General features: G+C 52.3%; 1 protein-coding gene across 2 annotated transcripts in view; it reads right to left on the bottom strand.

The window, feature by feature from the left end:
- GALNT13 (polypeptide N-acetylgalactosaminyltransferase 13) overlaps positions 1-23,385 on the bottom strand; it is a 50,048-nt gene extending 26,663 nt beyond the window's left edge. For both annotated transcript variants that reach the window (XM_036386516.2, XM_036386518.2), the window contains exons 1-7: positions 22,816-23,385; positions 13,666-13,765; positions 12,722-12,948; positions 9,228-9,396; positions 4,922-5,088; positions 3,105-3,312; positions 1,013-1,183 (exon numbers count right to left, since the gene is read on the bottom strand). In XM_036386516.2, coding sequence (XP_036242409.1) covers positions 1,013-1,183; positions 3,105-3,312; positions 4,922-5,088; positions 9,228-9,396; positions 12,722-12,863 — 857 coding nt within the window. In that variant the 5' untranslated portion in view covers positions 12,864-12,948; positions 13,666-13,765; positions 22,816-23,385. The remainder of the gene's footprint in view (positions 1-1,012; positions 1,184-3,104; positions 3,313-4,921; positions 5,089-9,227; positions 9,397-12,721; positions 12,949-13,665; positions 13,766-22,815) is intronic.
- Between the last annotated feature and the right edge of the window lie 1,110 nt (positions 23,386-24,495).

Genomic DNA, 24,495 nt, shown 5'->3' with positions numbered 1-24,495 from the left:
CAAATTCACTGGGGTTCAGTGCTCAAAAATGCTCAGAAATCCTTTAGAATATCTGCCCTAAATTCCAAAAAAATGGGCATTTAAATTCCCAAAAAAAAAAACAGGAATAAAATGCATTTGCAGCAAATTAACAGAGGGAGCTGAACAGGCAGAAATCTCTGGAATTCCTGAACATTGGGAAGAGGATGGGATGGGGTTAAATGCAAATCACTGAGGTTCAAAACTCAAAAATGCTCAGAAATCCTTTGGAATATCTGCCTTAAATTCTGAAAAAATGGGAATAAAAATCTGTTTGCAGCAAATGAACAGAGGTAGCTGAGCAAGCAGAAATCTTTGGAATTCCTGAACCTTTGGAAGAGGATGGGATGGGGTTAAGCACAGATCACTGAGGTTCAAAACTCAAAAATGCTCAGAAATCCTTTGGAATATCTGCCTTAAATTCTGAAAAAATGGGAATAAAAACCTGTTTGCAGCAAATGAACAGAGGGAGCTGAACAGGCAGGAATCTTCGGAATTCCTGAACGTTTGGAAGTGGAAGAGGTCGGGATGGGGTTAAGTGCAAATCAATGAGGTTCAAAGCTTGATAATGCTCGAAATCCTTTGGAATATCTGCTGGGACTAAAACCCTGTTTGTTGCAAATGAACAGGGGGAGCTGAGCAGGCAGGAATATTTGGAATTCCTGAACGTTTGGAAGTGGAAGAGGACGGGATCGGGTTAAGTGCAAATCAATGAGGTTCAAAGCTCGATAATGCTCGAAATCCTTTGGAATATCTGCTGGGACTAAAAACCTGTTTGCAGCAAATTAACAGACGGAGCTGAGCAGGCAGGAATCTTTGGAATTCCTAAATCTTTGGAATTCGTAAATCTTTGGAATTCTTTGGGAAGAGGACGGGATGGGGTTGGCCCAAGGCCACGCTGGGGTTTGGGCTTTCCCTGCCTTTCTGCCTGTGATCCTGCAGCGGAATTTTGGGATCTGGGGGTGGGGATTTTTGGGAGAAGGGGGGCACTGACCTGACGGGCAGGGTCCTGTCCCCTTTCCTGCGGTCCATCTCCCTCTGGGGCACCGGGTACCAGCGGAAATTCAGCTTCCAGTTGAAGCCCCCGTAGGTCATGTCCGAGCCCGCCATGTACTCGAAGGTGTCGTCGCTGATCACGTCGATGATGGGACACACCACGGTTTTCCTGGGGGGGAAAAATGGGAATTTGGGGGTTATGGGGGTGTTTGGGCATGGTGGGAGGGGCAGGGGAGGGGGAGAAGGGGGAAAGAGGGGGGAATAGAATGAGGGAGAAGGGGAGAAGATGGGGAAAAAGGGGGAAAAATAGGAGAGGGAAAGGAGAAGGAAAAAGGTGGGAAAGGGGGAGGAATGGGAGTAAAAGAGGGGGGGGAAAGGGGGGAGAAAAAGGGGGGAATGAGGGAGAAGGGGAAAAGAGGGGAAAAGGGGAAAAATAGGAGGGGGAAAAGAAGGGAAAAAGTGGGAAAGGGTGAGGAATGGGAGGAAAAGAGGGGGGAAAAGGGGAAGAAAAGGAGGAAAAAGGGGGGAGAAAAGGGGGGGGGGAATTAAATGAGGGAGAAGGGGAAAAGAGGGACGAAAGACAGGGAAGAAAGGAGGAAAAAGAGAAGGAAAAAGGTGGGAAAGGGAGAGGAAGGGGAGTAAAAGAGGGGGAAAAGGGGAGAAAAGGAGGAAAAAGGGGGGAGAAAAAGGGGGGAACAAATTGAGGGAGAACGGGAAAAGAGGGAAAAAAGGGGGAAAAATAGGAGAGGGAAAGGAGAAGGAAAAAGGTGGGAAAGGGTGAGGAATGGGAGTAAAAGAGGGGGAAAAGGGGGGAGAAAAAGAGGGGAATAAATTGTGGGACAAGGGGAAAAGAGAGAAAAAAGGGAGAAAAAATAGATGGGGAAAAAGAGAAGGGAAAAGGTGGGAAAGGGGGAGGAATGGGAGGAAAAGGGGAGAAAAGAAGGAAAAGAGGGAGAAAAAGGGGGGAAAAGGAGGGGATAAATTGAGGGAGAACGGGAAAAGAGGGAAAAAGAAGGGGAAAAAAGAGAAGGAAAAAGGTGGGAAAGAGGGAGGAATGGGAGGAAAAAAGGGGGGAAGTAAAGAAAAAGGGGAAGAAAAAGGGGGAAATAAACTGAGGGAAAAGGGGAAAAGAGGGGAAGGAGGAGGGAGAAGAAAGAGGGAAAATAGGAGGGGAAAAAGAGGGAAAGGGAAAGAAATGGGGGTAAAGGAGAGGGAAAACAGAGTAAAGGTAGGGGAAGGAGGGAAAAAAGGGGGGAAAGAGAGAACAAGGAAGAAAAAGGGAGAAGGGGGAAAGGGAGCAAAGGGGAGGAAGAAGGGAAAAAAGGCAAAGGGAGAGAAGGGGAAAAAGGAAAAGGAGAATAATACGGAAAATCAGGGGGAAGAGGGAAATGGAGGGAAATAAGGAAGAGGAAAAAGGAGGGGAAGAAGGAAAAAAGGAGGGAAAAGGGGAGGAACAGAGGGGAAAGGGGGAAGAAAAGATGGAGGAAAAGGTGAAAAAAGGGAAAACAAGAAAAGAGAAGGAATAAAAAGGGTGCGAATTTCCGTGAGTTCAGGGGGTCAGAGAGAGAAGTTGTTCCTGGTAAAAAACAGGGAGAAAGCTTCCTTTGAATGGGAGAGATCCAGACCTCTGGAAAGCTGCTCCCACATTTACTCAGGAATGAGATTTTGATACAAACAGCAGCGAATTCGAAAAATATTCAATTACGTTACGTTCATTCCAGCTCAGTGAATCCTTTTAATTCCTGGTGGGTTTTTTGTTTGGTTTTTTTTGTTTGGTTTGTGGGGGGGTTTTTTTGTTGTTTTGGGGGTTTTTTTGGTTTGGTTTTTTTTTTTGGTTTTTGGTTTGGTTTTTTTTGTTGTTGTTGTTTTTTTGTTTGTTTGTTTAGGGGTTTTTTTTGGTTTTTTGTTTTTTGTGGGTTTTTGGGTTTTTTTTTTGTTTGTTTGTTTTTTGTTGTTGTTGTTGTTTTGTTTGTTTGTTTGGGGGTTTTTTTTGGTTTTTTGTTTTTTGTGGTTTTTTGGTTTTTTTTTTTAATCTGCCCCAGGGAAGGGCCCGGAGCAGGTCCCAGCCTCTGGAGCTGGGAACTCCTCACCTGTCCTCCTTGATCCTGGCCAGCAGAGGCTCCAGCCAGCCCAGGGTGCACTCGCAGTGGGCATCCAGGAACGTGATCACCTGGCCCTTGGCAGCCGCTGCCCCTCGGAGCCGCGCCCGGATCAGCCCCGACCTCTGCTCCATCCGCAGGATCCTGACGGGCACCCCCAGCTTCTTCACGTAATTCTCCAGGGAGGCCTTCAAAAACTCTGCCAGAATTGGGGGCAGACAGAAGGAAAACGGGATGTTTAGGGAGGTTTTATTCCAAGGTGGTCACAGAAGCTCCCTGCTTGGAGCACCTGAGGTGGGGGTGGGCTTTAAGGTCGCTTCCAAGCCAAAGCATTCCCTGATTCCAGGATAATAGCTCAGGAATTTTAAGTAAAGCACAATCAGTTCCTTGGATGAACCAGCAACCACAAAACAAAGACATTTTGAGCAATTTGCTGCTGGTTCAATAAAAAAAAATTGGCTTTTTTTGACGGATTTCCCCATTGGAGCTCTTTGCATGCTTTTAGGAAAAATAGGAATCACTTGGCTCAAATCCTCCTCCACCTTCTGGCACGGGGAATCATTAAGCCACTTAACGAGCAGGGAAATCCAGGGAGTAATTAGGGTTCAATTAATGCTCCATGGGGCAGAACTGAAGGTTGGAGTGGCTGCAGGGTTGAGTTTGCCATCAGCACTCATTGGGCAGCTCCAGGATCCTTTCTCATTCCACTGATTCCATTTAAGGAACTTGATGGGATTCCTTTTTCAGGGAGTCCCCGTTCCACAGGCAGAGTTTGCTTTTTAAAGTCTGGGGTCAAAACAGAAATGAAAAGGCAAAAAAAAAAAAAAAAAGTGAAGAATGAAGGAAACAAAGCACAAGGAGGAGCAAAGGAGCAATAAAGGCAGAGTTAGAATGAGATGGTCCCTTCCAAGCCAAACCATTCTGGGATTCTATGGAAATGATTTAGTGGGGATATTCAGGAAAATCTTAAGCATGGAATGAGGAGGGTGGAGAGACAGGAAGGAAAGGATTGGCCTTTCCAGGAACATCAGATTTACTGAGCTGGATCTGATCCAGGGCCTGAAGGGGCTCCAGGAGAGCTGGAGAGGGACTGGGGACAAGGGATGGAGGGACAGGAGCCAGGGAATGGCTCCCACTGCCAGAGGGCAGGGATGGATGGGACACTGGGAATTGGGAATTCCTGCCTGGGCTGGGATTGCCAGAGCAGCTGGGGCTGCCCCTGGATCCCTGGCAGTGCCCAAGGCCCGGCTGGAGCAGCCTGGGATGGTGGGAGATGTCCCAGCCATGGTGAGGGGCTGGATTAGGTGCCCTTTAAAGGTCTCCTCCAAACCAAAAAATTCCATGAATTTTTTCCACCCCCCCTCCCTCTAGAACCCACCACTGCCAGGACGAGCTGGGTGGGAACCACACTCTGAGCCCTGCCTGAGCTGCAGGAGCCGCCCTGGGAGCAGGGGATGGGCTGTGGGATGGGATGGGATGGGGTATGGGATGGGGTGTGGGATGGGGTGTGGGATGGGATGGGAAGTGGGATGGGCTGTGGGATGGGCTGTGGGATGGGATGGGCTGTGGGGTGGGATGGGATGGGATGGGATTGGATGTGGGATGGGGTGTGGGATGGGGTGTGGGATGGGATGGGCTGTGAGATGGGCTGGGCTGTGGCATGGGGTGTAGGATGGGCTGTGAGATGGGCTGGGCTGTGGGATGGGCTGTGGGATGGGATGGGCTGTGGGATGGGCTGTGGGATGGGCTGGGCTGTGGGATGGAGTGTAGGATGGGCTGGGCTGTGGGATGGGCTGTGGCAGCCCCACCTCTCTCGCTGGCATCGTCCACCAGGAGGATCTCGGCCAGCAGGCGCGGCGGGGAGCGCTCCAGCACGCTGTGGATGGTCCTGAGCAGCGTGCTCCACGCCTCGTTGTGGAACACGATCACCACGCTGGTGTTGGGCAGCTCCTCCGGGTACACCTTGCTCTTGCACCTGCCCGAAACACCCAGGGAACAGGGAAAGGGCTCAGCCCCACAGCAGGGACAGCCCGGAGGGGATCCCTGCCCTCCCGGCATGGAAACGGGGCTTGGGAGGCACCGCGGCACCGCTGCCACTCCCAGGGATGGGACAGGAATCACAGGGGCAAAATCCCAGAAACTGGAATGCCAGGGGCTCTGAGGGGGGATGGAAAAGGGCCCTGGAAGCAGCCATGGCTCTCCTCCAAGGGGGAAGTTCCACACTCCCATGGTAAAAAATTATAGGAATAAATTAAGGGGACAAAGTGGAGGCCCAGAGACTGGAATTCCAGTGGCTCTGAGGCTGGATGGAAAAGGGGCTTGGAAGCAGCCATGGCTCTGCTCCAACGGGGAGATTCCACATCCAGACAGCTCAGGATGGTGGGGAATTAAAGGGGCAAAGTGGAGATCCAGAGACTGGAATTCCAAATGCTCTGAGGCAGGATGGAAAAGGGCTCTGGAAGCAGCCATGGCTCTGCTCCAAGGGAGACTTTCCACACTCCCATGGTAAAAAATTCTAGGAATAAATTAAGGAGGCAAAGTGGAGACCCAGAGACTGGAATTCCTGTGGCTCTGAGGATGAGGCAGGATGGAAAAGGGGCTTGGAAGCAGCCATGGCACTGCTCCAAGGGGGAGGTTCCACATCCAGGGGGTTCGAAATTATAGGAATTAAGGAGGCAAAGTGGAGCTCCAGAGACTGGAATTCCAGTGGCTCTGAGGCTGGATGGAAAAGGGCCCTGGAAGCAGCCACGGCTCTGCTCCAAGGGGAACCTGCCACATTTCAGGCTGATGGGATGAATTAAGGAACAAACTGGAGGCCCAGAGATTGGAATTCCAGCTGCTCTGAGCAGGACACGGGCTGGAGAAGGGGCTCATCTCACTCTTCCTGACATTCCCTGCAAGGACCGAGCTCAACCGCAGGGATCTGACTCCAGCCCTGAGCTGTTTAATCAGGAATTCCAGGTACAGCCATTCCCAGGTGGATTTGGCCCCAGGGAGGTTTGGAGCACTCGGGGAATGGCCTGGCATGAACTGCCAAGGAAAGGCAGAGCTGACCCAGGACTGATCCACTAGGAATGTTTAAATCCTGCCTGCTTTCCCAAAGCTCCCACTCAAGGACCAAACCCTGCCAGCTGAACCAAGCACCATTCCATTTTTGAGGGTATTTCTGGGAAAGCCAGCAGCGTGGGGCACCTGCACGTCCTTTAAAAATGGGAAATAGCCACGGACGTTCAAAGTTAATCCATGCACACCAAAGCCTTCAAATTCCCCCTCCCAAACCCCATTTCCAGAGGCCTGTGGGAAAGGTGGGATCCCAGATTTCCTGCAGGTTCTCTAAGAGAAGACACCATGGGAAGGAGGTGAGGGCCCTCCCAAGGCAGCCTGAAAATTCACCCTTGGAAAAAAAAAATCCCTGCAAAATAATCCTGAGTTTATCAGGAATTTTATCCAAACTGCTCCAGCATTTCCTGCAATTCCAAGCCCCTTGAAACCAGGAATAAAAGAAATTTAAAAATCCCCTTTGGAACAATTTTCCTTAAGTAAAACCTGTTTTTTTTCTCCATCCAGGGATGTCTTGGGGGCCCCTCCGAGGCTGCCAGGGAGGAAAATCTGTTTTCCATGATTTTCACACTAATTAAGGAGCTGACAGCTCCTCTTTTCCAATTATATCTCCCATGCAAACGGCTGCTCCAAAGGCAGCTGCAGCCCACGTGGAAAACATGGGAGGGAGAGCAAGGACTGTGCTTCTGGAAGGGAAATTTTCACATGTTCTCAGAATAAAGGAGAACTGCAACAATCCCAGGGTGTCCATGCCCATGAAAAACATTCCAGGGATATTCCATGGAGTGCCAGAAACGCCATCACTGATCCATGGGATCAGGGAATCCCAGGATGGGCTGGAAGGACCTGGAATCCCAGTCCTGCAAGGGGCAGGGACACCTCCCTCTGTCCCAGGCTGCTCCAGCCTGGCCTTGGCACTGCCAGGGATCCAGGGGCAGCCCCAGCTTTCCTGGGAAAGCTGGGCCAGCATCTCCCCACTCTCTGAGGAAGGAATTTTATATCCACCACAACTAAAGAGCTGGAAAAATCCCAAATCCAAAAATCCCAGGTCCCGGTGGAGAACAAATGCATCAGGTGTGGCTATCCCAAAATAAACCAGTTTTCCGTCCCCTAAGGGCTGAATTTCAGGAATAACAAATTTTGGTCTCACTTCAAAATCCAATCAAGAATTCCTGCCCTGAAACATGAATCTGAGGGAAGGATTTTCCCAATTACAGGGAGTTTTCCCACACATCCGTTGCCACCCCTGCACTGCTCCATCCCAAGCCCTTTCCCCCACCCAGGATCACATCCCAGTGTTTTTTCCTTTGGAGAATCCCCAGAAAACTCCAGCTCCGTGTTTAACCCTGGCAGCTGTTCCAGAAATCCCAACGTTTCTGCTCAGCCCTGGATGTTCCCAAGCACTGAACACACCCAGGAGCCAATTCCAGCTGCAATCTCCAGGAGAAAATCCAATTAGGATGCTCCAGCAATCCATGGAATAGCACTTGCAGCCTCACTCATCCAGAAAAGATTGAGGATGGATTTCTTCCCTCGCTGGAGAAAATCCTTGGGAATGAAATGAGGCATTTCCCTGGTGAGTTAAGCTGGGTTTAAGGTCTATCAATAGCTCCTAATTACAGCTGCCTCTGATTAAAATCTCCAGCTTGGCCATTTCCAACAGGACCCTGGAAATCCAGGGACATGCCCTGACAGAAAACCCAGGATGGAAAGGGAATGAAATGAAACTCTGTGTGTGAGATCCCATGGATCAGCTGGAATTAAACCATCAGTCCCAGGGCAGGGGTGCAATGGGAGCCAGTCCTGCTTGGATGCAGCAATGGGATGGGGAATTCCTGGGCTCCTGATGAGGAATCCCATTCCCACAGAATGCCACTGACCCTGGAGCCAGGCTGGGAGAGCTGGGAATGTTCCCCTGGAGAAGGGAAGGATCCAGGCAGAGCTCAGAGCCCCTGGCAGGGCCTGAAGGGGCTCCAGGAGAGCTGGAGAGGGACTGGGGACAAGGGATGGAGGGACAGGAGCCAGGGAATGGCTCCCAGTGCCAGAGGGCAGGGATGGATGGGACATTGGGAATTGGGAATTCCTGGCTGGGCTGGGATTGCCAGAGCAGCTGGGGCTGCCCCTGGATCCCTGGCAGTGCCCAAGGCCAGGCTGGAGCAGCCTGGGATGGTGGGAGTGGCCCTGCCATGGCAGGGCTGGGAGGGATGGGATTTCAGCCTCCATCCCATCCCAATCCCCAGGATTCCAGGGATGGGATTTCAGCCTCCATCCCATCCCAATCCCCAGGATTCCAGGGATGGGATTTCAGCCTCCATCCCATCCCAATCCCCAGGATTCCAGGGATGGGATTTCAGATCCCATCCCATCCCAATCCCCAGGATTCCAGGGATGGGATTTCAGCCCCCAGCCCACCCTAGTCCCCTCATTCCCAGGATGGGATTTCAGCCCCCGTTCCACTCCATCCTCCCGTTCCCAGGATGGGGTTCCAGCCTCCAGCCCAGTCCAGGATGGGTTCCCAGCCCCATTGCCAGGACAGGATGGGGTTCCAGCCCCTGTTCCCCCCCAGGCTGGGGTCCCAGCCCCGTTCCCAGCCCAGAATGGGTTCCCAGCCCCGTTCCCAGCCCAGAATGGGTTCCCAGCCCCGTTCCCAGCCCAGAATGGGTTCCCAGCCCTATTCCCAGCCCAGGACGGGTTCCCAGCCCCGTTCCCAGCCCAGAATGGGTTCCCAGCCCCGTTCCCAGCCCAGAATGGGGTCCCAGCCCTGTTCCCAGCCCAGAATGGGTTCCCAGCCCTGTTCCCAGCCCAGAATGGGTTCCCAGCCCTGTTCCCAGCCCAGAATGGGGTCCCAGCCCCGTTCCCAGCCCAGGATGGGGTCCCAGCCCTATTCCCAGCCCAGAATGGGTTCCCAGCCCCGTTCCCAGCCCAGGATGGGGTCCCAGCCCTATTCCCAGCCCAGAATGGGTTCCCAGCCCCGTTCCCAGCCCCGGATGGGGTCCCAGCCCCGTTCCCAGCCCCGGATGGAGTCCCAGCCCCGTTCCCAGCCCAGCCCCTCACCCGTCCAGCCGCACGTCGGGCAGGCTGCGGTTCAGCGCGATGCGGTCGCTGGCCAGCAGGTTGAACTGGTTGATCTTGAACAGCTCCTTCATCTTCTCCTGCTCCTCCTTGGGGATGAGCACGGCCCTGCCCATCTCCCCCGGGCCCTCCTGGTTCCGGGAAATAACAGCTGGGAAACCAAAGGGCAAAAGGTGCTGTGAGCTCCTGGGAACTGGGTTCATCCTTAGGGAAGCTTCTGCTTTTCCACAAGCAATGCTGGAAATCCAACCCCCATCCTCCCTGCTCCACTGGGAGCTTTTATCCCTCTCTGCATCCAACAACATCCAAGATGACTGAACCCTCTGGATTTGTTCCCTTCCACTATCCCAGGTCGCTCCAAGCCCCATCCAAGCTGGCCTTGGACACTTCCACGGATCCAGGGGCAGCCTCAGTTTCTCAGAGAAGCTGGGGCTCTTCCTGGATCCCTGCAATGTCCCAAGCCAGGCTGGACAGGGCTTGGAGCAACCTGGGCTATTGGGAGGCATCCCTGCCCCTGGAATGGGATTTAAGGTCCAATTTAACCCCAACCATCCCATAAAACACAAACTCAGACAACACCAAAGCAGCCCTAAATCCTGCAGATCCTGGGATTTCCTTGTAGGAAAGACATTCTGTGCTGTTCTTGTGAGCCAGCAAAGGCCTCCTGAAGATAAAGGGAAGCCCCATATCTCTCCTGAGGAAGACACCAAGGCTGTCACCATGGAGAGGTGATGAAGGAGAGAAAGATAAAAGATACAGACTCCAGCTGGCTCACAGAATGATGTGGCTCCTTGGTCACCCACTGAGAACTTGGTTTCTTTCTTGTGACCAACGAGCAGTGAATGTGTAAGTTGAGTGAATGTAAATATCTTGAAAAGCTATAAAAGCAGCATGTTGCTATAACAAATCCCTCTTCTGCACCCTTCTGATGGAGTCGTGGTACTTTGTGCTCTGTGGGGCTCTATAACATTTCCTCTGCTGGGAAAAGCCATTGTGAGACACAGACGCGAGGACAAACACTGCCAAGCCCTGACAGGGTGTGAGAGTCTGTCCGAATATTCCCTCATCTGCCTCACGATCGTCATTTGAGGACCACTGAAGAGAAGAGCCCCTGTCCTCTCTGTAGGAGAAAGCCACATGCCACAAGGCCCTGAGAGCACAGTGCTAAGCCGTTGTTCACAGGTGCTGTTTGCTGTGTGCTACACTGAGCCCAATGAGAAGAAGAAGGGGCACCGTGCCCTTTTTGCAGCAACAGCCCTGGGAGCTGTCCCACCTCTCGGCCTGGCTCGATTCTCCTGAGTTCTGGGTGCTCCCCCCACAGCAGACCCTCACCTGTTTTACAACCACCGTGACAGACAGACTGAGATGTGAGGAGCCTCTCCATCAAGGACTGAGACATGGAACCCCCGTGTGAAAAGGCCCCTCTGCTCCTCCCAAGGACTGAGACATGGAACCCCCATGTGAAAAGGCCCCTCTGCTCCATCAAGGACTGAGACACGAAACCCCCATGTGAAAAGGCCCCTCTGCTCCTCCCAAGGACTGGGACTGAACCCCCCAGCCCGGGGCAGGTGTGTAGGGGAGGCAAGCTGACCAGAGCGAGATGTTTGCCTGCAGGTGTGACCACTGGACCAAGAACACAATGGCTCTGGTTTACTGCTGAGAGCATGGACTACCTGTTACATCTATTCCTTATTGTATCTGTTCCCCCCCCTCACAATTTCCAATAGTTATCACAATAAAAACCTCTGAGTTAGTGAGAGATTTGGAGATCTCCCCAACGTAACAGGCGGATCCTCGACTGGACTGGACCAAAGGACTTTGTCTCGACGTTTGGTAGCTCTATCCCCTCTCTCTTTCTCTCCATCATCTCTCTCTCTTTCTCTCTCTCTACCTTTCTCTCTCTCTTTCTCTTTCTCTCTACCTTTCTCTTTCTACCTTTCTCTCTCTCTATCTTTCTCTCTATCTTTCTTTCTCTCTCTCTCTCTTTCTAACTTAATCCCTGTATCACATTTTGCAGTGGTCATTCAACAAAGGCGCATTTGTTTTGATTATTTCTGCACATCCCCTGTGCCGTGTCAGTTCCTTTAGCACCCCGAGATCCCCCCTGGAGGATGGATGGATGGATGGATGGATGGATGGATGGATGGATGGATGGATGGATGGATGGTGACAGGGATCAGCCGTGTCGGTTCCTTTAGCACCCCGAGATCCCCCCTGGAGGATGGATGATGGATGGATGGATGGATGGATGGATGGATGGATGATGGATGGATGGATGGATGGATGGTGACAGGGATCAGCCGTGTCGGTTCCTTTAGCACCCCGAGATCCCCCGCTGGAGGAGGATGGATGGATGGATGGATGGATGGATGGATGGATGGATGGATGGATGGATGGATGGATGGTGACAGGGATCAGCTGTGTCAGTTCCTTTAGCACCCCGAGATCCCCCCTGGAGGATGGATGATGGATGGATGGATGGATGGATGGATGGATGGATGGATGATGGATGGATGGATGGATGGATGGATGATGGATGGATGGATGGATGGATGGATGGATGGATGGATGATGGATGGATGGATGATGGATGGATGGATGGATGGATGGATGGATGGATGGATGATGGATGGATGGATGGATGATGGATGGATGGATGGATGGATGATGGATGGATGATGGATGGATGATGGATGGATGGATGGATGGATGGATGGATGGATGGATGGATGGATGGATGGATGATGGATGGATGGATGATGGATGGATGGATGGATGGATGGATGGATGGATGGATGGATGGATGATGGATGGATGGATGATGGATGGATGGATGGATGGATGATGGATGATGGATGGATGATGGATGATGGATGGATGGATGATGGATGGATGGATGGATGGATGGATGATGGATGGATGGATGGATGATGGATGGATGGATGGATGGATGGATGGATGGATGATGGATGGATGGATGGATGGATGGATGGATGGATGGATGGATGGATGGATGGATGGATGATGGATGGATGGATGATGGATAGATGGATGATGGATGGATGGATGATGGATGGATGGATGGATGATGGATGATGGATGGATGGATGATGGATGATGGATGGATGGATGGATGGATGATGGATGGATGGATGGATGGATGGATGGATGATGGATGATGGATGGATGGATGGATGATGGATGGATGGATGGATGGATGGATGGATGGATGGATGATGGATGGATGGATGGATGGATGGATGGATGATGGATGGATGGATGGATGGATGGATGGATGGATGGATGGATGGATGGATGGATGATGGATGGATGGATGGATGGATGGATGGATGGATGGATGGATGGATGATGGATGGATGGATGGATGATGGATGGATGGATGGATGATGGATGATGGATGGATGGATGATGGATGGTGACAGGGATCAGGCGGGAGGGGCCGGGGCAGCACTCACCGCGCAGGGCGGGCAGCAGGGAGCGCTCCTTGCTCTCGTCACACTTGTTGCACTCGCTGAAGTAGAGCAGCAGGAACACGTCCAGCAGCACCCAGAGCAGCGAGGTGGCCAGCACCACCCGGCAGTAGCCAAACCTCCTCATGGCTCCTGGCACCCAGCAGCAGCAGCACAGCGGGCTCACAGTCCCACGGCACCGACCCACCAGGCAGGCAGGGAGCAGCTGCCCACTGCAGGCAGAGGAAAGGCAGCAGATTCTCATGGATTCCTGGATATTCAACCTTGTACTCAACATTGTTTGACACTGAAATCATGGTTTGCCTCAAATAATGATATTATATTTCTCATTATTTGAATTTTCGTCCTGCCAAAATATTTCGGACTCCACCTGGTGAGCACCAAAGATCCCTTGGAAAAGGCAGCAGAGTCACTGACCCAGGGTGGGTTTGGGCTCCTGCCTGAATTAGGGAGTTTGGAAAACAAAGCTAAAGGTGAGGCCTCCATACCCAGTTCTCCAAAGGGTGGAGCCAAGCTGGGAGAGCTGGGAATGTTCCCCTGGAGAAGGGAAGGCTCCAGGCAGAGCTCAGAGCCCCTGGCAGGGCCTGAAGGGGCTCCAGGAGAGCTGGAGGGGGACTGGGGACAAGGGATGGAGGGACAGGAGCCAGGGAATGGCTCCCAGTGCCAGAGGGCAGGGATGGATGGGACATTGGGAATTGGGAATTCCTGGCTGGGCTGGGATTGCCAGAGCAGCTGGGGCTGCCCCTGGATCCCTGGCAGTGCCCAAGGCCAGGCTGGAGCAGCCTGGGATAGGGAAGGTGTCCCTGGGTGGATGGGATAAATGGGATTTCAGGTCCCTTCCCATCCAGACCATTCCAGAATGCCATGCTCACCCCGCCCCGTGGCTGCAATCAGTAATTAGAGCTCTGTAATTAATGACCCCCACTCACCATCACTGCCTGCATTCCGTGCCCAGACTCCGTGTCCTGCTCCAGCCATGCTCCCACAGAATTCCCTCAGCACTGAACCACTGGATAATTCTCCAAGTGCCTGGAATAGAAAAAGAGAAGAAAATCCCATCACTTTTCCGTATTTCCTAAAACATAAAGAAATTTCTTATCATTAAAAATTCCTCCTCAGTTTTATGCACATTTTAACTTCCTTATCCTCCCCACCTCAGCTCCTCATTCCCAAGTGGGATCTTTCCATTTTCCATCTCATTTTAATTCATTTTCATCTGAGCCAAAGGGATGGAAGAGCTGGAATGATTTAAATAAATTAAATAAATGATTTATTTAATTATTCTTGCAGCATTTCTGCATGGACTCCTCATTAATAACAATTTCCATCTGTCCTAAATATCAACCAATGGCTCTTCCTGCTGAGGGATTCCCAGGACACTGATTTAAAATTTCAGGAATTGCTGTTCCAGGGCAACACAATCCATTTCCACAGTGGTGACAGGGAACAGATTCACTATAGGAAAAAAACAAGGAAGAAAAACCCAAATTTCCCAACAGAACTGTGGATGCTCCATCCTGGGAAGTGTCCAAGGCTGGAAGGGCCTGCAGCAATTTGGGATCGGGGAAGGATTCCCTGCCCATGGAACGGGATGAGCTTTAAGGTCACTTCTACCCCAAAACATCCCAAGATTCTGTGATTCCATAAAATCCCCTCCTCCAAACCTCCAAAAGGAAGACCGTTCCCCAAAATAAGTTTTATTTTAACTGAAATTCAGCCTAACAAGGTTTGCGGGAAGAGGAGGAAGGGAAAAACCCACAAGTTCTGAGCTGCCTCTTCCTGGAATAAACCAAATTTTACCCCATTATCCTGCAGCAAGGCAGAGGGAAATTCCTGCCCCAAACCCTGCAGGGCTGGGAGCAGGAAAAGCAGGATTTGGGGAATGGAAACAGGAGGCAAACCTGCCAGCATTTCCTGGGGCTGACCCCACACAGTGCTGGGGGGAATTATGGAGGCTGCAAATCCAAGTGAATGGCAATTCCAGACTCCAATCCTGGATTAAAAACCTCACATTTTTGTGGGTATAAACCAATTGTTCTGGATTTTCTCCTGTAAATTGTTCAGGATTTTCTCCTGTAAATTGTTCAGGATTTTCTCCCCCCCAGCCCCTGGTTATCCCCACAGCCAGGCCATGCCCAGAATGACCAATATTGAATTTTTTGAGGCTCAGAGACACAGAATCCATCACTGCTGCCTGAAAATCTCTTCATTCCCATCCCCAATACCCCTGCAAGGTAAAATAAACATGGATACAGCAAAAGTCCCCAAAAATACAGCTCAAAAAAATCCTTGAGCTGTATTTTCCCACCAGTTCTGGTGATTCAATTCTTTAGTGAAACTTGGGGTAATTTCTGACCCTCTCATGGGCTGAAAATGTGGAAATTACAGCAGCACAGAGTGGGGGCAGGAAATAAAAGTGTGTTCAGAAGAAACTCAGTAGAATTTTGGGGAATCACAGAATTCCAGACTGGTTTAGGTGGAAAGGGGCATTAAGGATTATCCCATTCCACCCCCAGGGACACCTCCCACCATCCCAGGCTGCTCCAGCCTGGCCTTGGGCACTGCCAGGGATCCAGGGGCAGCCCCAGCTGCTCTGGCAATCCCAGCCCAGCCAGGAATTCCCAATTCCCAATGTCCCATCCATCCCTGCCCTCTGGCACTGGGAGCCATTCCCTGGCTCCTGTCCCTCCATCCCTTGTCCCCAGTCCCTCTCCAGCTCTCCTGGAGCCCTTCAGGCCCTGCCAGGGGCTCTGAGCTCTGGAGCCTTCCCTTCTCCAGGGGAACATTCCCAGCTCTCCCAACCTTCTGGCCTCATTCCAGGAGGTCAAAGCCCTTCATTCCCAAATGGGCACTTGCTGTAAATCCGGCTCAGCTGAGCCCTGAGCTGCTCCTTAATCCTCTGGCACTCCTCAGGCTCATCACGGATGAAGTGTCCTAATCCTCAGCAGGACAGGAATGACCTGGCCGTGGAAATTCCCAAAGAAAATCCCAAAGCAAAGCAGAGGAGTTGGCCAGTTTCTCACCCAGCTCCTTGACTGATTCAGCAGAGTTGGAATTTCAGAGTGCAGCTGCATCCTGACATGTGATTAAATCTTCCTCATTAACCTCAGAACTGCTCTGAGCCCAGTGTCACTTCACAAACCTGCAAGACTCCAACTTTCCTTGGCCACCTGCATTCCCAGGAATACCAAACCTAAGTGCCCACACCCCTGTGCTTGGATAAGGAAGGACACAAAATCCAAGTTACTACCAGGGAAGCATTGTTCCCAACCTAAATATTCCCATTTTCATGGAATGAAACCCAAACCAGAGCCAAAACCAGAGCCAAAACTGCTTTTAACGCCACCCTAAGCCCTAAGGAGGGATTCCATGAGCCGGGCCTGGGAAAGCTCAGCTTAACCCAAGGCCTGAGACAGGAGCAGGCTCAGGATGGGACAGGGATTTCCCCTGCTCCCTTGCCAGATGTGGCCACATCTGCAGCAGCTCCAGCCAGCTGCACATCCCAGCAGTTGCCTGGCAACAGAGGGGATGCTGCCCTGGGTACCAGGGTCTGCCCAAGCCCCCAGGCTGCCCAGTGCTCCCCAGCCTGCAGGAGCTTTGGGATCGCGCTCAGGGATTTGTTTTCCCTGCTCCAAGGGGCTCCCAGCTCCCCCAGGAACCCATTCCCACAGGAGAATGCCAAGGACACCCCTCCTGTCCCCTGCTCACAGCAAAAGGATGGAGGAAGAGGAGTAAAATCATCCCAAAATCCAGCCTGGCTTTCCCAGGGGATGAGAGCTCAGCCATGGAAATGGAATCCAGAACATCCCTGGGAATCTGATCCTGTTTGTGCTGTTTGGGGAATGGATGGAACCACCTCCTGCTCCCACTCCAGAGCTGAATTCCTGCCTTTCCACTGTCAGTTTTCCAGGGAATCTCCTATTTGCCACGAGGGCCCTTCACAGCCCCCTGAGAGCCCAAATCCAGCACCTCTCACCTCACCCACAGCTCCTCTCCCACCAAAAGGATCTGGGCTGGAAGCAGGAATTGGATCCCTGGGATGGTCTTGGATACTGCTCTGCCATGGATCCCAGAGAGCAGAACTCCAGAGATTTAGGAGCATTTAACCCAGGTTTCAACCCCTGCTGCCATGGATCCCAGAGAGCAGAATTCCAGAGGTTTGGGAGCATTTAACCCAGGTTTCAACCCCTGCTGCCATGGATCCCAGAGAGCAGAATTCCAGAGGTTTGGGAGCATTTAACCCAGGTTTCAACCCCTGCTGCCATGGATCCCAGAGAGCAGAATTCCAGAGGTTTGGGAGCAGCTCAGCCAGGTTTCAACCCCTGCTGCTATGGATCCCAGAGAGCAGAATTCCAGAGGTTTGGGAGCATTTAACCCAGGTTTCAACCCCTGCTGCCATGGATCCCAGAGAGCAGAATTCCAGAGGTTTGGGAGCACTTAACCCAGGTTTCAACCCCTGCTGGCAAATCTAAAGCAGCACCTGACACTCAGGGATGCTCCTGCTCATGAGCACCCAGCCCACGGCAGCAGAATTTGGGTTTTTCCTGGAATTTTTAGGAAATCTGGGGGGAAACTTCCCCAAAACCCCACAGCAAGAAGGGTTTAAGGCTTCCAGGACTCCCCTGGTCAGGCAGAGCCACACAGGGCTCAGGAAGCTCACCAGGAGAAATTCCCAAGTGGGAATTAAATCACTCACAAATACATTCTTCCACCTAAGAAAGGCAGAATCCTGATGCAGAATTCCCAGCTTTCTCCTCTGATAAATTAAAGGATTATTTCTCACAGCTGTCCTGGGATTCACCACAAAAAAAAATTTGGCCAGGAAGGTTTGAAACTCCCCCTTTCCAACTTAAAATTGGATTTTAGGGCCACACTGATCTGAGCAAACCTGAAAATAAAACACCCTCTCCAAAACTCATCATTGAATTCCATGAGCAGCTCATTAATTCATGGATAAGGAAGAACTTTTAATGGCAGAACTGTCAAACTCCAAGATCAGGGAAGCTCTTGCACATCTAGCAAGGAATAAAAATAGGGGGGGAAAAGGAAATAAAAGCAATCAGGTACCCTTAGTCAGAGGCACGCAGTGTTTTGTGTCTCAAGAATTCCATTTTTTCTGCCTCTCTCCTCTCCTGAAATTTATTAATAGCCCCATTCTTCCCTTGGGAATTCATTCCTGTGACTCAGGAATTGAAGTGGAAAAGCCTCATTAATTCCTCTCATCCCAGACCTCGGGAGGAAAACCTCTGGGGGACTTTGTTCAGGCACAGCCACACAATTCCAGGCTCCCCCAGTTCCATCCTCCCACATTCCCAGCAGCCCCAGAGCCACAAGGTGGGAAATTCGGGAAGAGCTCACCTGGGTTGATTCCTTCCTTTAAAGTCCTGGGGCTGTGCAGGTGCAAAGCACCGAAAAGCTGCAGATAATTCAAATAAAGATTTGAAACCCCCTAAATCTTAACGGAATGTCGCAGAGCCATGGAATGGTTTGGATGGGAAGGGATATTAATCCATGGGCAGGGACAGCTTTCTCTATCCCAGGGTGCTCCAAGCCCCATCCAACCCAGCCCTGGACACTTGCAGGGATGGAGCAGCCACACACCCTCTGGAACAACAAAAATTTTGGGAATTAACTCCCAACTACTGGAGGACAACCCCCCTTCCTATATGTTAAAAGCTCAAAATTCCCCTCCCACTGCTTCTTCCAGATCTTTCCCTCAAACACAGCCCACCTAGAAAAGCAAATTGCAGCACTTTGCTCACCAACTTCCCAAATCCCTCGTTCCCAGGCAGTCCCGGCATCTCCCACTCCCAAACCTCCACCTCTCCCAGGATTTCTCCCTTTGCAGGAGCCTCCTCAAGGCTGATCAGCTGCCTCTGCTTGTTCCCATTCCAGAGCTGGGAGAGCTCCCACATTCCAGGGAAATGCAGAGCACTGAGTGGCACTGACAGCTCGGCACATCCTCCCTGAAGGAGTTTTCCAGCTCCTCCAACACAAGGATCTCCTGGTTTGCCATTCACACCCCACTGTGAACCCAAATTTTTTTGTGGACAGCTGTGAGAAATAATCCTGTAATTTATCAGAGGGGAAAGCTGGGAATTCTGCATCAGGCACGTCCCCCCTGGAGAGGTTTTCCAGATCCTCCAGCCCAAGGAAACGCTGCAGAGAGCCCAAGTGGCCCAAGGAGCAGGGAAACCAGGGAATGCAGATTCCCGAGGCTGCCGGAGCTGCAGGAATGTCAGGCAGGAATGTCAGGGACTGTGGGGGTGCACCAGTGATCCTGGGGGTCTCTTTCCAGCATTCTGGGATCTGAGGAGCACGGGATGGCCCCACAAAGCTGTGCCCAAGCAGAATTCCCTCCCTTTTTCCCATCCAACAGATCAGGAGAGACCCCAAATCTCTGAGCACCAAAAGCCCCCATGACAAGCAAGGAATTGTTTAAACCCCGCCGGCTCCCGCTCCAAACTCATCCTCACAAAAGGACTGGGATCTCCTGTGTCCATCCCTGGTTTATTCCTGCCTCATCTCCTGCTCTCTGAGGGAAGCAGATTTGTTGGGATCGATCGGCTCTCACTCCGTGGGGCTTCAAAATAAAGCATCAAAAAACCCAAACATATTTTCCCACGTCCATGAAGGTGCAGGCATGTGGAGCTCCATCTCCCACATTCCCAGGCAAAATTTTCCTTGGATTCACCCGATGGACAAAACACCTCTGGAATTTCCTAACATAAAAAAAAAAAAATAAAATAAAGGAGAGATTCCCAATTCCTTCTTTGCGGGCAATTCCACTTTTCCTCCGTGAACCACGATTTTCTTGTCATTTCCCAAACCAGTGGGGCTTGATCCCTGCATCCCCTGCAAACCCAAAACCCCACCGAACACGAGGAGGAAGGAACTCCATCCCTCTCCACACATTCCCACATTCAAAGCAGCCCAAATTTCCTACGGAATGGGGCCCTGGGGGTGCAGATGGTGGGGAGAGCTCTGGCAGCTCTCATTCCTAAAAACCAGGAGCTGTTTCTGGAGCAGGTGGGAAGAAGGTGGGAACAGCCCGAAAACCCCAGAACCGTGTGGGATCGTTCACTGGGAGGGAAAAAAAAAAAACAAAAAGCAGATTTTTCCTTCAAAAAAAGCAGCTTTTTACATAAGAAAAGCAGATTCTTGACCCAAAAAACCCCACAGATTTTTAAACAATAATATCACTTTTTTTTTTTGCACAAGTAGAGCAGGTTTTTAAATAATAATATCACTTTTTTTTTGCACAAGTAGAGCAGGTTTTTAAATAATAATATCACTTTTTTTTTTTGCACAAGTAGAGCAGGTTTTTAAATAATAATATCACTTTTTTTTTGCACAAGTAGAGCAGGTTTTTAAATAATAATATCACCTTTTTTTGCACACTATAGCAGATTTTTAGACAAGAAAACCCCTTCTTTTTTTGCACAAGAAAAGCAGGGCTTTTTACACAATTAAAGGAGGGTTTCACTCAAAAAAAAAATGAGGCTTTTACACAAGAAAAACAGATTTTTAGCCAAAAAAGGAGGGTTTTACTCAAGAAAATTAGATTTTTTTACACAAGAAAAACAGATTTTCATACTGGTATTTTCCTAAAGTATGTTTTCATTGATAACACAAAACATCAAATGTGCAGCACAAGAGGAAAATTTTAAAAATACCAAAAAACACATTAAACCCACCTAAATATAACCTAAAAATACCTTAAAAACTCAAGTTTTAAGGCCTCATCTCCCCCCTCAAAGCCCAGCAGCCACCAAGAGTTAAAATAATCTTTGCCTCCATCATTCCCAGCGTGCCTTAATCTCCTGTTAATCTTTCCTCCCCCTATTCCCAGCACCCAAGTAAATTCCAGCACTTATTTTCCGACAAAAAACAGCTTTTACCAGTTATTTTCTCTTTATCCATTCAGACCGACTCAATTTCTAACGAAAAAAGCGGAAAATAAATGGAAAATAAACTCGATTTTCTGTCAGCTCGGAAGGGGCTTTTCCCCGATTCCTGGGAAAGCAGCTGGCATCCCAACTTCAGGATTTTCTGGGAAAATCCCAGCTTTTAACAGCCGAGCCAAATCCCATTTCCAGCAGTGCGGGCTGTTTCCATCCTTATTTCCACGCGGGAGGAATTTAAGTGGAATTTAAATGGAATTTAAGTGGAATTTAAGTGGAATCATCCCGGCATCTTGATCTGTGCAAGCACTGGGAGAAACCACCGGGAAAACCGGGAAGCAGCCAGGCTGAGACACTTCCAGGGAAACCTGCGGCTGGAAGAGGCGCAGCCCCGATTCCAGGGAATCCTGGTACCATTCCAGAGAAATCTGACAGCCCCAAACACGATTCCAGGGAATCCTGGCAGCCCCAGGTACCATTCCAGAGAAATCTGACAGCCCCAAACGCGATTCCAGGGAATCCTGGCAGCCCAAAACATCATTCCAGGGAAACCTGACAGCCCCAAATGTGATTACAGGAAATCCTGGCAGCCCCAAATGTGATTCCAGGGAAACCTGACAGCCCAAAACATCATTCCAGGAAAACCCGACAGCCCCAAATGTGATTCCAGGGAATCCTGGCAGCCCCAGGTACCATTCCAGAGAAATCTGACAGCCCCAAACGCGATTCCAGGGAATCCTGCCAGCCCCAAGCATCATTCCAGAGAAATCACAAGACATTCCAGAGAAATCTGACAGCCCCAAACGCGATTCCAGGGAATCCTGGCAGCCCCAGGTACCATTCCAGAGAAATCTGACAGCCCCAAACGCGATTCCAGGGAATCCTGGCAGCCCCAGGTATCATTCCAGGGAAACCTGACAGCCCCAAACGCGATTCCAGGGAATCCTGGCAGCCCCAAGCATCATTCCAGAGAAATCACAAGACATTCCAGAGAAATCTGACAGCCCCAAACGTGATTCCAGGGAATCCTGGCAGCCCCAAGCATCATTCCAGAGAAATCTGACAGCCCCAAACGCGATTCCAGGGAATCCTGGCAGCCCCAGGTACCATTCCAGAGAAATCACAAGACATTCCAGAGAAATCTGACAGCCCCAAATGCGATTCCAGGGAATCCTGGCAGCCCCAGGTATCATTCCAGAGAAATCTGACAGCCCCAAACGCGATTACAGGGAATCCCGGCAGCTCAAAACATCATTCCAGGGAAACCTGACAGCCCCAAACACGATTCCAGGGAATCCCGGCAGCTCAAAACATCATTCCAGGGAAACCTGACAGCCCCAAATGTGATTACAGGGAATCCTGGCAGCCCCAAATGTGATTCCAGGGAAACCTGACAGCCCCAAATGCAATTCCAGGAAAACCCGACAGCCCCAAATGTGATTCCAGGGAATCCTGACAGCCCAAAACATCATTCCAGGGAAACCTGACAGCTCCAAAAGCGATTCCAGGGAATCCTGACAGCCCAAAACATCATTCCAGGGAAACCTGACAGCTCCAAAAGCGATTCCAGGGAAACGTGCAGCTGAAATCGACAGCCCAAACTGCTATTGCAGAGAAATCTGACAGTCCAAAACGTCATTCCAGGGAAACCTACGGCTGAAATCCATAGCCCTGAGCGCTATTCCAGGGAAGCCTGACAGCCCAAAACATCATTCCAGGGAATCCTGGCAGCCCCAAGCAGAATTCCAGGGAAGCCTAGGGGTGAAATCCAGAACCCAAAACGTTCTTGCAGGGAACCCTGGCATCCCTAAGCGCTGTTCCAGGAAAACCCAGGGATGAAATGGATAACCCGCCGCTCCATACCATGGGCAGCCTCCGCGCGGTTTTCCAGGGATATTTGGACGCTCCCTCGCGGCCCAGCGGAGCTTCCTTGGGGAGCTCCTGAGCAGAGCCCGGCGCCGGGGCTGGCTCAGGGCTGCTCACACTCCGCTGGCCCAGCCCGGCTGAGCCCGGATTAACCAAAGCTCCCGGGAAAGCCGGGATCAGGGACAGCGGGGGGAGCGGAGCCGGGGGATCCCTCGGGAGAACGGAGCCGGGAGCCAGGGGAGCCCTCGGGATAACGGAGCCGGGGCTGAAGGAGCGAGGGGAGCCCGGCACGGACTCCCCCGGCCTCACCTGCGGCGGAGCCCCGAGCTCAGAACCGGCCCGGGGGTCTCGGCAGTGTCCGGGGTGGGCTCCGCCCCGTCAGTCCGAGGGGTCAGCAGGATCCTGGGGGTCTCGGCAATGTCCGAAGGGCTCAGCCCCGTCAGTCCGAGGGGTCAGCAGGATCCTGGGGGGCTCAGCACTGTCCTGAGGGATCCAGCACCTCCAGTCCCGGGGTTCAGCTGCGTCCGAGGGGTCTCAGCAGTGTCCGGAGACGTTCAGCAGCTCCAGTCCGGAGGATCAGCAGTGTCCGGGGGGCTCAGACTCGCCAGTTCTGGGGGCTCTCAGCAGTGTCCAGGGGCTCTCAGCAGCGTCCAGGGGCTCTCAGCAGCGTCCAGGGGCTCTCAGCCTCCGGCGAGGGCTCAGCTCGGCCCGCGGGGGGCTCAGCTCCGAGCCGCCGCCCTCCTCCTCCTCCTCATGGCCGGGGCAGAGCGGGAGCGGCCCCGCCTCGGCCGCAATGGCCGCGGCTCCCGCGATGCTGCGGCTGGGCCCGGGGGCAGCGGGGAGCGATGGGAGAGGATGAGGAGGAGGAGGAGGGAGGGATGGGGAGGGAGGGATGGGGAGGGAGGGCCGGGCAGGTGCCGGGGGCGGCTCCGGCCTCACGAATCGCGCACGGAGGGAAGGGGCGGAGGCGGCGCGGGCGGGGAGGCGGGGATGGGGAGGGAGAGGAGGCAGCGGGGATGGAGAGGGGATCGGGGGCCGGGATGGGGGCCGAGGAAAGGCTGGGATGGAGAGGGCATCGGGGACCGAGGGGAGCGGGGGAAGGCGAGGATGGAGAGGGGATCGGGGGCTGGCATAGGGAGGAGAGGGAAAGTAGGAAGGCTGGGATGGAGAGGGGATCGGGGGCCGAGGGGAGCGGGGAAAGGTTGGGACGCTGAGGGAGGTGGGACAGTGTGGGAAGCGATGAGGAGGAGAGCAAAGGGATGCGTGAGGGATAGGTGAGAAGAGCAGGGGATGGGAGGACGTGGGATGGGGTGCTGAGGAGAGATGGGGAAGGCTGGGATGGGGAAATGTGGGATGGGTGCTGAGGGAGCAGGGGAAGGCTGGAGGGGCCGAGGGGAGCCCAGGGAATGCCATGGGGAGCCCAGGGAATGCCATGGGGAGCCCAGGGGAGCAGGCACGGGCGCTGGAGCACATCTGCTGATTCCAGGCCCGCACCAGAGCAGGTTCCATCCCCAGGGCCGCTCCCGTCCCGCGGGGCCATTCCGGATTCCCAACCCTCAGGCCCAGGGGCTCCAGCTCTCCTGCCGGCATCTGGGTGGAATTCCCTCACTTTTTTTGGAAAGGAAATTCACTCTCAAGGAAAAGAAAACCAAATGATAAATGCTGCTCATCGCTCTGTGCAGGAGGAGCGGGGCAAAGCCTGCCCAGACCGGAGCGTTTCTGTCAGGGATTCCCGGACAAATCCCAGAATCCCGGGATGGGTTGGGTGGGAAGCAACCTTAAAGCCCATCCCAATCCATCCTGTCACGGGCTTGGACACCTTCCCCATCCCAGGGTGTTCCATCCTGGCCTTGGGCACTGCCAGGGATCCAGGGGCAGCCCCAGCTGCTCTGGCAATCCCAGCCCAGCCAGGAATTCCCAATTCCCAATGTCCCATCCATCCCTGCCCTCTGGCACTGGGAGCCATTCCCTGGCTCCTGTCCCTCCATC

The sequence above is a fragment of the Molothrus ater genome, chromosome 7, assembly GCF_012460135.2.
Source record: "Molothrus ater isolate BHLD 08-10-18 breed brown headed cowbird chromosome 7, BPBGC_Mater_1.1, whole genome shotgun sequence".
Lineage (NCBI taxonomy): Eukaryota > Metazoa > Chordata > Aves > Passeriformes > Icteridae > Molothrus > Molothrus ater.
Note: the sequence above shows the minus strand (reverse complement) of the source record. Positions and strands in the feature narration are given on the sequence as shown.